Source organism: Ceratotherium simum, chromosome 4, assembly GCF_057802395.1.
Source record: "Ceratotherium simum simum isolate JZ-2026a chromosome 4, ASM5780239v1, whole genome shotgun sequence".
Classification (NCBI taxonomy): Eukaryota; Metazoa; Chordata; class Mammalia; order Perissodactyla; family Rhinocerotidae; genus Ceratotherium; species Ceratotherium simum.
This window is the reverse complement of record NC_141903.1, coordinates 59,125,413-59,139,460: the sequence shown is the minus strand read 5'-3', so window position 1 is coordinate 59,139,460 and position 14,048 is coordinate 59,125,413. Positions and strand designations below refer to the sequence as shown.

General features: G+C 32.6%; 1 protein-coding gene across 11 annotated transcripts in view; it reads left to right on the top strand.

Annotated features, from left to right (window-relative positions):
• APC (APC regulator of Wnt signaling pathway) overlaps positions 1 to 14,048 on the top strand; it is a 131,678-nt gene that overhangs the window by 61,607 nt on the left and 56,023 nt on the right. For all 11 annotated transcript variants that reach the window (XM_087429926.1, XM_087429924.1, XM_087429920.1 and 8 more), the window contains 3 exons: positions 442 to 643; positions 4,583 to 4,691; positions 7,313 to 7,426. In XM_087429926.1, coding sequence (XP_087286052.1) covers positions 442 to 643; positions 4,583 to 4,691; positions 7,313 to 7,426 — 425 coding nt within the window. The remainder of the gene's footprint in view (positions 1 to 441; positions 644 to 4,582; positions 4,692 to 7,312; positions 7,427 to 14,048) is intronic.

Below are 14,048 nucleotides of genomic sequence, written 5' to 3'. Positions count from 1 at the left end.
CCCAGAAGTGTATGTACCCTTTTATGGAGTCGATGCTCCAGTACACGGTATACTGTCCTTTTGCAAGCCCTCAGAGAGCCAGCCTCGCTGAGGCTTGACCATTTTCTGATGTTTTCCCAGGAGTATTCTTCTTATTCTCTCTCCTAGACATTTACCTAGAATGTATCTCCTTTACGTTTACCTAGAACCAGGAGTCAGTGAGTTTCTCTGAGCACCAGCATTTGAGATAAGATTTCCTGTGTTCCCTGCATAAATTGCTGCTCAATAGCTGCCGTAATTTAGCACGCCTAGGGGCTTTATGTAATATGTATAAAATATTTTCAATTATATTATAAATGGCTTAAAATTTGAGGGCTAAAATATGAACCTAAGATTTCACTTTTAAAACAATATAATTGCATTAGCAATTATTATATAAAAGCTTGTCTCTATTTTGTTTAGAACTTAACTTAGATAGCAGTAATTTTCCTGGAGTGAAACTACGGTCAAAAATGTCCCTGCGTTCTTTCGGAAGCCGGGAAGGATCTGTCTCTAGTCGTTCAGGAGAGTGCAGTCCTGTTCCTATGGGTTCATTTCCAAGAAGAGGGTTTGTAAATGGAAGCAGAGAAAATACTGGTTATTTAGAAGAACTTGAGAAAGAGAGGTAACTTTTCTTCATTAAATAGTAAGCATTGACTTGTATGTTCCAATTTTTGCTGTTATTTTGTCATTTTCTAATACAAGTTATGAATTATGAAGCATGTATCCTAAGTGACGGCTAACACTTCGGAAGCATTTTACATTTATTAACTCAAGGTAGTATGTTACTCATTGTCCTTATATTAAATCTAAAAATGTAAAAGAGGCAATTTCTTGGGATTATAAGACTTCTACTTTGTCACTTAAATACTTCGAATGCTCTGTGCATGGGGTAATATACATAATCATAATCTTTATGTTTGATTAAAATCTTTAACTGCTAAATCCAGTATTAGGTGATTGTTTCCATTATGGAAGGCCTATTACAAGTGGCCACAAGGAAACGTTTCTTAATTTATCAGTTTCAGTATAGAAAAAATATTGCTTGACATACAGAATGAGTTCTGGTTTCTCACAGCTAGTGTATTTATTCTTTTCTTCCTGAAGTTAAAATCATCTCCTACAAATATCAGAATATATATCATTATCAAAAACTTTGTCAAGTGTTTTATGTCTCCTAAAAGATTATAAATGCTTTAATGCGTGAATGATACCTTATAATCTTTATATTCCCAAAAGTTCTATTAGACATTCAAGAAATTTTGTAATACAAGTTATGAATATGAACAGATATAAATGTTACATATTAGCTCTGGGACCTTGGTTAAGTCGTTAAATTTTTGTATCATTTTCTTCTGTAAAGTAGGGATATGGTTCTACCTTGTGGAGTTGTGAAAATTGAATATTAATGTATGGAAAATGCCTGGCATATCTCACTGAGAGGTGAAAGACCTTTTACTACTTTTTTCTCTGATTTTAGGTGTGTCCGTCTATAAAAAGTAGGGATAATCATCTGGATGGGAAGTAGTGTTAAACTTTCTTTCATCTCTTAAGTTTACATGAGTCTCTGTTTCGTACCTTGAACCTGGACTATTTCTCTCTGACAGTGTAGGAAATACTCTTCTGAAAAATAAGAAGCTAACTAGTGTCCACGATCTTCTATCTCTTTGTCCCCTTTGAGCTCTATTAAGAGGCAGAGGACAAGCGAGCATACCTACTTTCCCAGGAACTTATTTTGCTTCATGTAGATAAAGTCCTGATTTTATTAACAGAGAGAGAGAAGTTATGTGTGTATGTAGTTCTGATATATCTTGTGTCCTCTTGGTTTTCGCTATATTGGAGAGAGGAAAATTGAGTCCTTGCTTATGTGACAATATCCTTGTTTTGCTCTCACATTTGATTGATAGTTTGAATAGGTCTAGAGTCAAACTCATTTTCCTCTCATTATCTATGTAGCTGATGAGAAATTTGATACCAGTCTGATTTTCATTCCTTTGTATGCAACCATTTTTCCTCGTTTGAAGCTTTTAGAATGCCTTGGTATATATGTTTTTTTCATTCGTCGTGCTAGATACCCTTTTCATCTGGAAATTTATTTTCTTTTTTTGTGTGTGTGAGGAATATCAGCCCTGAGCTAACCTCCATGCTAATCCTCCTCTTTTTGCTGAGGAAGACCGGCTCTGAGCTAACATCTATTGCCAATCCTCCTCCTTTTTTTTCCCCAAAGCCCCAGTAGATAGTTGCATGTCATAGTTGCACATCCTTCTAGTTGCTGTATGTGGGACGCGGCCTCAGCATGGCCGGAGAAGCGGTGTGTCGGTGTACGCCTGGGATCCAAACCTGGGCCACCAGTAGTGGAGCATGCGCACTTAACCGCTAAGCCACGGGCTGGCGCCTGGAAATTTATTTTCTTCAGCTTGTGAAAATTCTGTTATTTCTTTGATGGTTTTCCACCCTCTGTTTTTTCTGTTCTTTCTTTCTAGACCTCTCTCAGGTCATAGATTAACTCTCTCTTTTTTTCTTATTTTCTGTATTGTGCAAGATAAGTATTAGAAAGTAGTCAAGTAGAGTTCAAACCCAGGTCCATAGCTCTATAACCTTTTTGAACCTTAGTTTTCCAGTCTGTTGAATGAGCAAAAGAATAACTACGTCAAGGGATGGTGTGAGGATTAAATTAGATTTTTTAAAAGTACTTAGCACTATGTCTGGTGTATAGAGCATTCAATAAATGTTAGCTGTTGTCATGTTAGCCATTAATTCATTTAACAAATATTTATTAAATGCCTAATACATATGTGCATAAGCAGGGTATCATAAGCAGAGTCTTCCTTTCTTACCATGGATTCCCTCACTACTGAGGTTGCCATATCGAAAGTGAAGGCTTGTTTCTTATTTTTAAGATTGCTTTTCAGTAAAGGGAAGGGAATTTTAGAAAGAATAGAACCTTCCACATACGTGCGTAAATATTTTCCCAAGAAAATAAAACCAACAGCATTTTAAAGTAACACTGTCAGAGTGGGGAACATCTCTCTGTGTATAACCAAACTCCAGAAGCCATAATAGAAAATATCCACAAATCTGACTGCAAGAATATCAAAAATTTTTACATGGCAAAAACATTGTAAACGAAGTTAAAAGACAAGTGATAAACTGATAAAATATATCCGCAACTCATATGACTTACAAAATTCTATCATTCTTAATATAGAAGAGGTCCTAGAAATGAGTAAAAAAAATCACAGAAAAGGAAATACAAATGGTTTTTAAACTTGAAAAAAATGCTTAACTTCACTTATTCTAAAAGAAATCAAATTAAAACCTTACTGATATACTATTTTTTTGGAAGGAAAAAATACCCTAGATTTGCAAAAATAAAAAAGTTTGAGAAAACATTTACATTGGTGAAGGTAATAGGTGCATAAATTGGTATAACATCTGATAAGGGCAATGTTAAAATTTATACACCCTAGGAATTTATCTTATCTACACGCTTGCACATGTGTGAAATGAGGTTATGTATAAGGATTTCAGTGCAGCATTGTTTATAATAGCAAAAGATTAGAAAGGCCCTAAATGCCCTCTAACACAGAACTGATTATTTGTATATACTTTCGTGGATTCATTAATACTATGGAATACTGTGCAGCTGGCAAAAGATACATGACATTTATGTTCTGACATAGATTCATCTCCAAGATAGAGTTTTTAGTGAAAAAAAAATTTATAGGACAACATATAATAATATGCTACTATTTATGTTTAAGTATGCACATATATCCTTGCATTTTTATGGAATATTTATGGAAATATACATAGGAAAATGGTAATAGTGGTCGCTTTGGGAAAGAGCCACGTGAAAGGAGATAGATCATATGCTGTTTGTACCGAGTTTTATCCTAGAACCACTATTTTATTTCGCATTTATGTTTATAATGATCAGATATAGGGTATCTTGCTAGAGATTGTTATTGAGGACACCATCTATTGAGTTGTTCAGAAATTACCTAACAAATTCATCTTCAAATTCCAAACTAAGAAATAAGTTTTTCTCCCTCAGAATGACTCCCTCTTATTACACAGTGATAACACATTTCTTATTATTTTGGCTGCTGAGAAGCTGAAAACTACGTCTTGTGTCCAATACAGTAGCTTCCTATACTCTAGATTTGTTTTCTGCATGATTACTGATTTTATTTACTCTTTTGTTATACTTTTTATTCTCATCTTAATTTTGGGTTTCGTTATATCTGTACTTTTTACTGTAAACCATCATCATATTCTTAGACTGTAAATAAATGTGAAGAATGCCTTTGAGGAAATGTAAATATTCTAGTAAGGATGATTACCATTTTACTTAGATGAAAAACTAAAAATCTTTTAATATTCAAATTTTAATGATTATAATATTCTAAGTCCTATCTTCAAAAATCCAAAGTCAGTGTTTTTCATTTATTGATTATTACTACTTTAACTTAAAGAGAGAACTTGACAATAACAGCTAATAAGAATTGCTGTTACACACTCTATATTAGCATTGTGTAAACTTACCTTTTTTAAAAAACAGGTCATTACTTCTTGCTGATCTTGACAAAGAAGAAAAGGAAAAAGACTGGTATTATGCTCAACTTCAGAATCTCACTAAAAGAATAGATAGTCTTCCTTTAACTGAAAATGTAAGTAACTTGGCAATTATTTTAGACTTTAATAACTTGATCTTTTAAAAGAACCTAGATTACCCATTAAAAATTCAGGTTAACTGAATTTATAGTTATTTGTAAACTGAAGTATGTTTTATCTAACTTTAAACTTGATTATATAATAGTTAATGAATTTTTCTTTATAAAGATGATAAAATTTCATTATGCTCAAGCAAATATTTATTTTACGCCCCTAGTTAAGAAAATCTATTAAGTTTGAATCGTAAAGGACTCAGGATTCAGCTGGGCAACTGATTTTTTATTCTGTGTATTGAATTGCCAAACATACTCTGTGGAAGTATTTATCCCCATCTGTCTATTTTTTGAGCCATATTGCAGGAATCATGCCAGATAGTTTTTGCAATAAAAATATCTTTGAAGATAATTTGAGTCCTATTCTAGTTATTATAAATGACAATAGCTCTTGGCATGAATCTTACAACTTTTTGCAAGTACTAAAATGTGTTTGTTTTGCACATACAACTATGTAAAAAAGAATTTAATCCTGTCAGCCTCTCCCTCCCCACCCAACCTCTCCATGTCAACTATCCTATTCATGGGATGGCACATGGAAGAACATTTCTGCATTACGTTAATAATTTCAAACAGGGCTGTAAGAGTCCATAAATATTTTTTGTAATTTTTAAAAAGAGAACATAAAAATAGGCAACTTAAAATATATCTTCCTCTCTTAGGTTAGATTTTTCATTTTGTAAAAGCACTTTTCAAAGAACATAGTAAACAAAAAGCAAAAGTAGAAAGAAGTAAAACCTTTTTCGAAACATTAGGTAGATTTCCTGAGTGGGATTGTCTGACAGAAGCTAGAACTAGAAGCGTAAATGCTCACTCCCTAGAACACTCATCCAGGGTTTTGAGAGGGAGAGGAAAGCTCCTTCTTCCTGACAATGTCCTTAACATCTTCCTGGGAATTAAATAATAATTCCACAAGTAGTGAAAGAACAAGTTATTGGAGAGTTGTTAGCAGACAAGGATTAGGAACTCAAGAGCATTTGGCAGGATTTTTATTCTCATAAAAATACCAAAGCATGGTTTTGCTTACCATTCACTTTGGTAATTAGGATATACAAAATTTAGAGACCAACTGTCTGCATGCAGTCAGGTTCAGGAAAGTCTTCAGATATATGTGACAACTCAAGAGCACTTGGTTAATATCTGAAACCAAGATCAGTTGTCAAAGTAATTATCCCCCTATTAATTTATTAAATAATCACATTTATTTAATAGAATATATAACACGTTATTAATGGACCATTTGGCAACATTAGCAAATTTAAATTGCTCACATTTCATAAATATTTTTTAATTTCACAAATTTTGCTTTTATATTGGGATGCCAAGTTAAGAACACTTTCATATGGAAATACTTATCAAGATATTAGACATTGCTTAAAATATCAGATCTGAACCACAATATTGGAACATACTGTGTCATGTTCAACTTTTTTTTGCAGGGTGATTTGAGAAGTGGAGGACAAATGAGTGGAGTTACAACTGGTTCATTGAGATATAGAAATAACATGCAGACTCTTTCATCTATATTGCAACCCATAATTTGGGTATGCCTATAGGAATACATTCTGCATACGAATGTCATCTATAAATTGCAAGGGAAAAGGGTGAGAGGTCCTCTAAATTAACTGACAACACAATTTGGAATCCTTGGACCTACAGAATGCTGTTCTGAGTCAGGCTCGTGCCACACCCAGCTTTCTGTTGGTCATTTAGAGCGTGAAAAATCTATAGCACTTCTTCATTCCCTTCATGACCCATTGTAACTCTCTCACCTATCATTTTGTCTAATCTATTTTTAGCCTTTATTACCTCTTGGGGCATGTGTTTATAAGTTTCATTACCTTGTCCTTTTCATCCTTTTGTATGCCTAGCAGTTATCTCAGCGCCTGGAATTTTAATTAAAGAGTTAATAAATTTTTGAATGACTTAACATTTGCTCTGTGAAGAAGTACTTCTTTTCATTTGTTTCAACTTTTCTTCTCTTTCGGATTTTTACCAAAAAGTTTGTGTTGACTTTGTCCTCGCGATTTATGAGTATCCGTGTTACATAAAAGCTTTTTCTTACCCCATTTTCTTCATTTTACAAATGGAGACGTTCTCTCTGTTTAGTCTGCATGTGTATGGTAATGCCTTAAATTGAGTTATAAACTTAAGGATGATGGACCTGTTTCTTGATTTTTCTGTGTTGTCCACATTAATATGCTAGTTTTTAATAATTAAAAGTAAGACTTCTTTGGTCTAGAAGAATCATAAGAGAACTGAAGATAGGCTGACCCTAATTGGACCAATTGTATATTTTAAATGAAATAGTACCATTTAATTAAGGACATTTGTGGCTATGGAGCAATAAAAATGTTTCAACTCTGTGTTTCACATCAGGGACTCAGACTGAGCCTAGCACCTATAATCAAGTTTTCGGACTCCTTGGAGTAAAAAATAATTTTCTCATGCACCATAACTTACATATTATTCATTTTCTATGGTGGTATTTATCTGCTTTTTTGCTTTTACTGATAAACACGCAAATATAAGATATTAATATTTTATTTTATTTGTGGTTTTAGTTTTCTTTACAAACAGATATGACCAGAAGGCAATTAGAATATGAAGCAAGGCAAATCAGAGTTGCAATGGAAGAACAGCTAGGTACTTGCCAGGATATGGAAAAACGAGCACAGGTAACTGATTTATTATTAAACTAAAAACAGCACTAGCTAGGGAAGAGCTATTAAGAATGTAATGAATTATAGCTCTGTTAACGTTGATTAAATTTTATTATTAAAGATATTTATCTATCTTCACTTTGGCAGTATTTCAAAATAAGAAAATTTACCATGGCTGCTGGACAACATAACCAGTATTCACATAATTCTGCCTCCACCGTATTTTATTTCCCTGATACGGTTCTGTTCTGCCTTGGAATTGTCAGAAGGAAAAAGAGTTAGATGCCTGTCATCTGGTAGCTGATAGCTTCAATTCTCCTTTCAGATTTTTACTTCTTGTAATCTAAGTGTGTTTGATGACATTCAGAATATTTCACTGCTCTTGAAATTATACACTAAAAAAAAAAAGGAAGCCCTCATTCAAGGAAAGTAGGAAGGAAACATTTAAAGATAACATTGGAGAGGTGAAATGAGTTGGATGGAGAATTCTCATATTTCTACACTCAACTAATGTCCAGAAAGAATATTAACTAGCTTTGCTATTGTTAAGCATTTTCATATATTATTGAAGTTAGTCCTTTTATATTCATATAAGTATGTGACTGACTAATGTTTTTAAGCCCTGAAGAGGCTTGTCTGTTTCAAAGCAAGCGTGGGGAGTTAAAAAAAAAAAAAACTATTGGAACAAATTGGGAGGAAAACATTATTTGAAAGGTTTTCTTTAAGTAAATAGCAAATACAAAGGAGGACCTACATTTGTATGTCTGGTGTAAATACATTTTTATATTCTAAAAAGTTTATTTCATAGTTTTAAAATCACTAATACAAGACATTTTATTTTCCCCAAAGTGTGTCTTTGTCTTTTATGTGATAGCTTCCTAAACATAATATATATTCTATTTATGCTGGAGTATTGTGGTAGACTAGGATGATACTTAAACACCAGTACCATGATGCATTTCATAGTCCATAACCTGTTAGTTTCACAATGAGGCTAGAGACTCAATATATGCATATATTAGTTATATTATAATATGTATATATAATGTATTCTTTTTTCTTAATCTCCTCTTACTCCTGTCTCATTCAGATTAAAGTCTTTCTTAAATGCCAAAAGTAAAACTTTAAATCTTTCAGTAGAAAATATACGTATCTTTCTAATATTGGGGTAAGAAAGGATTTCTTAAATGACAAAAATACTAATTATAAAAGAAAAGATTGATAAATTTTACTATATTAAAATTAAGAATTTATCTTCATCGAGTAGCTTAAAGAAAGTGAAATAATAGGTTACAAATTGGTAGAAGATATTTAACACCATATAACTAACAAAGAATTAAAATCAAGAATATATAAGGAATTTCCAAAAATACATTCTATTTTATATTTAGTATTGGTAACGTTTGAGATTTTCCTGGAATTACTTTAAAATATGAGGCAGGTTTGTTCACAGAAAAGCCATGAGAAATATTGCTTTGGTTTAAATGAATTTGCCTTTTTAGAATGTGAATATATGGAATACTGTATACAGAAGTTAGTTTTTCTGTATCTGTTAGTGTTTGTTTTTAGAGATCTTAAGGAACAAAATGAGATGGTAGATGTGAAAATTCTTGTGTGACACAAATATAAGTAGAAGTATTCCAGACAGTTTAATCTATATCCTAGAAGAGAGATTAACTTGAGTTCTTTCTTGGCCATTTTGTTCAGATATGTGCTGATACAGTCATTTTTATTTTATTCTAGAATACAGTGTTCTTCATTTTGATGGTTAATATTCTAAGGAAGTTTATTCCGTATTTTTAGAAATACAACAAGCATTTATTATGGAAATAGCCATGTGAAGGTTGGAGTTAAATATTGTAGACACAGTGAAAAGGCAAATAATGGAAATGTTTGTGGTGTATGTAAGGAGTTAATGTCCCTAATATGCAAAGAGCACCTACAAATCAGTTGAAAACAAGACAGCCAAATAGTAAAATATTGGAAGATAAGAATAGTCTCATCACAAAATAATTGGTTAATAAACAGGTGTGGTGCTTAAACATCACTAGTCATCAGGGAAATGAAACATAGTTTGGTTTTTTGTTGTTGGTGGTGGTTTTGTTTGTTTTTTGGCCTATTAGACTGGCAAAAACTTTACAATTTCATGACATGCAGTATTGGTGAGAATGTGAGAGTAAGAAGCATTGTCTACCCTGTTGTAAGAACAAATTGATACATTTGTGGAGGACAGGGTGGCACTACCTGTCAAAATTAAAATGCCTATGCCTTCTGACCTGGTAATTCTATAGGACTTTTAGGAATATGTCCTACAGAAGTACTTACTTAAGGCAGCAAGAATATAGGTATAGACTTTATAATATTCATTGCAGCACTATTTGTAAGACATTAACAAAAAGAGACAACTTCAGTGTCCCACCTTTTGGGGGAATTATTTAATAAATTATTAAATGACTAGTATGCAGCTGTTAAAAACAATAAGGTAATGGGAATAATGGAAATACATTGGCCAGAGCACTCCTTTCCCTCATAACTCTCTGCTTGAGTGACTTAACATATAAAGCAAGAATGGCCAACTATTGGACTTGGAAGTGGATCCCTGAGGACTTGAGGCCACAAGAAAAACTGTGGGATCTCATTTGCAAGGAGAAAGGATAGATAAGAATTCCAAATAAAAAATAGAGTGAAAGTTTTTTAAAAAATAAGTATTTTTTCAAAATAAAAATTAAATTAAATTAAAAAATAAATATTTTTCAGAAACCAGAGGCAAATTTTATATTAATTTGAGAAAATAGAGAAATAATGAGATTATTAACATTGCAATCATTAATATGGTTAGGGTGCCTGCTGTCACCACTATTATTTGACTTTGTTTGGAGGCTCTACTAATGCAATTAGAAAAATAAGTGGTATAATTACTGTACTATATTCCAGCTAGAAAGGAAGAGACCAGATAATTGTCATTTGTAAATGATATGGTTGTTTGCCTAGAAAAGCCCTAGAGAATGAACCAAAAAAATATTTAAACTAATAGAGATTGAGTAATGTGGCTGGAGTTAAGATGTATTACAAAAATTAGTAGCTTTTCTCTAGTAGCAATAACTGCCAGTTAAAAATGGAAATAGGGGGGCTGGCCCTCTGGCTTAACGGTTAAGTGCACACGCTCTGCTACTGGCAGCCCGGGTTCGGATCCCGGGCGCGTGCCGACGCACTGCTTCTCCAGCCATGCTGAGGCCCCAGCCCACATGCAGCAACTAGAAGGATGTACAACTATGACATACAACTATCTACTGGAGCTTTGGGGAGAAAAAGGGGGGAAAAAAGGAGGAGGATTGGCAGTAGATGTTAGCTCAGGACCGGTCTTCCTCAGCAAAAAGAGGAGGATTGGCATGGATGTTAGCTCAGGGCTGATCTTCCTCGCACACACACACACACAAAAAAAAATGGAAATGGGGTAGGAGGACTGGTTCACTATAACGGGAAATTTTAAAATACCTAGGAAAGACCCATACGAAGAAAAGTAAAAAGTTTTTTATTGTGTGCTAAAGGATACAAAAAACAACCTTAAAAATAGAGAAACCTGAATGAGAAGACTTTAATATCCTAAAAATGTCTATCTTTTAAAAATTAATATATAAATATAGTACAATTCCAATCATAATCTTAATAAATTTTTTGGAACGTGGAAAAATGATTTCTAAAGTTTATAATGTAAGAATTTCCAAAAATATAGGAAAGAAATCATAATGATTGGGGATTTACCGTTTGTTAAAATTTACTGTAAAGATGTTGCAACAATCATAGTATGATAGCACAGGAATAGACATGGGCAAATGGAACAGAATAGAGACTAGAAGAAGATGCAAGAATATATGGAATCTTTATATGATAAAAGTTACATTATAAATTTGAGAGGAAATGGTAAATAACTCAGTAATACAACTAGCACCTATTTGGAAGGAGAGAAATTAAATTAGATCCCTACTTTATATCTTGTACAAGGGAAATTACAAATAGATTAAATATCTCAATGTGAAAAATAAACCTAAAATTAATAGAAGAAAATATAGGACAATAGAGGCCTTTAACTAAGAATGGAAACGCAAAAGCAATAAAGGGGAAAAAATGATTTATTTCATAAAATTTTTTAAAAATTCACCCTGCCGAAGATAAACTAAGGGAAAATATTGGTAACACATGAAGGGAAAAAGGTTAATATCCCTAAAATATAAGAATTCCTACGAATTAATAAGAAAAAGACAACTATTTTTTTTTAACACGCAGATGATGTAGTCAGTCAATTTATTGAAAAGAAAATGCAAATACCAGTAAAACACATACAAATGACAGGTAAACAATTTAGGGAAGCTCAAAACAAAATCCGTTCTTGCTTATGCCTGTGTGAGATTGTTAGTCTCCAGCTACCTCCTTTCACAGTTTGATTATTTATTCATTTATTTACTCCTTTGTTCAACACATATTTGGGCTAGTTTGATGGTCCCTACTCTCCTCTAGTCATGTAAGCAAAGGTTGGAAAAATGTACAAGTTGTTATAGAGCTTACCTCTGGGGAGTGGGGATTGGTAGGGTGAAGGTTATTTACCCACTTCTATATTGCCATAATTTTTTATAATTATATGGATGATATAGTTTAATATAGTTTGTTTCCTGGTTGATAGACTTTTTGTTTATAATTTTTCACTGTTAAAACAACTCTGGTAAACATAGTTATTCGTATCTTGTAAACGAGTTTCTCTAGGTCAAGAGTCAGCGATCTTTTTCTTAAAGGGCCAGATAGTAAATATTTTAGACTTTGTGGACCATGTGGTCTCTGTCACAACTACTCAGCTCTGCCTTTGTAGCAAGAAAGCAACTATAGATGACGATATGTAAGCAGATGGGCATGGCTGTGTTTCAATAAAAATTCACAAAAACAGATGGCTAGCAGGTCCTAATTTGCCAATCTCTGCTTGAGGGTATATACCTAAAAGCATAATTGCTGGCTATAAGGTATGAGTGTTTTATACTAGTGTTTGCCAAATTGCACTCAAAATGACTTCATCCATTTACATTTCTACTATCAGTACGTGAGAATTGCTGTTTCTTCTACATGTCTTCTCTAGCACTTTGAGTCAGACTTTATAATTAACGATCAGTGGGCAATGAAACATCGCCTTGTCATTTAGTTTATACTTCCTTGACTACTACTGAAGTTGAATATCCTTTCATATGTTTATTAGACTTTTGGATTTTCTTTGTTATTTGTTCATATCTTTGCCCATTCTCTAATATGTTAAGTGTCTTATTCTTTAATATTTGAGAGATGTTTTAATATCCTCTTGATACCAATCTGTTATGGATGATATACATCATAACCCCTCCCCGCCAAATTCATTACCTATTTTAGCTTCATGATAACAAAAATTAGTTTTTTGTTATAAAACTAAATTAATTATATTGCTATATTTGTGCTTTCTGTGACCTGTTTATAACAGCTTTTCCTATCCTGAAGTCATAAAGATACCCTCCTATTATTTCTAATAGTTTTAGTGTTTTAGTTTTACAACTGGGTCTTTAATTCCTCTCGAATTTGCTATTATGTATGTTTTGGAGGTAGGGGTCTAATTTTACATATATACACACATATATATGATTTTTATATGTATGTATATATATTTAATTAATATTATTGATATGTAATTTAATTATTTCTATTTAATAGTAATTAAATATATAATTATATAATATATAAATGATATGAAAATAAACTATATATTAATATTAATATATTATATGATATATACACATGCATATTTATATTGTTAACCAAATATCCCATTATCATTTATTGGGTACTCCACTATTCCCCCATTGATTAGTAATGCCATCTCCAGCATGTGTGAAGTTTATATTTGCTGGATATTTGTGGACTCTATTCCATTAGTCTGTTTTAGTTTCTCTATGCCTGCACTGATACCATATTTGTTTTATTTGCTCTAGTTTTATAAATTTTGGCACCTGGTAGGGTGAGTCCTTCTCCTTATTTTTGTTTGTAAAAATGTGGTTATATTCTGTCTTGTTAGTCTTCCATTTGAAATTTAGGATCAGCTTGTCTAATTCAAAGAAAAGCCTTATGAGCTTTTGATTAGAATTATATTGAATTTATAAATTAATTTGAGGAGAATTTCTCTTTATAGTACTGAACCTTCTTGATTGAAGGGATGGACTCTGGAGCCAGATGTCCTGGGTTCTAATCCCAGACCTGCAGCACTGTGATCTTGGGTAAACTCTCTGCCTCAGTTTTCTCATTGGTAAGATACAGATAATGATAAACTGTAAAATGTGAGGATTAAATGAGTTAATACATGTAAAAGCACTTAGAATCTGGCACATAGTAAACACTCAGTAAATATTAGGTATTGTTATTAATTTTATATCTCTCCATTCATTTAGGTCTTATTTTATATCCTTCAATAAAGTTTTGTAATATTCTCCATAAAGCTCTTACACATCTTTTTGTGTGTGTGTATGTGTGTGAGGGAGATAAGCCCTGAGCTAACATCTGATGCCAATCCTCTTTTTTTTTGTTTTTTGTTTTTTTTTTGCTGAGGAACATTGGCCCTGAGCTAACATCCATG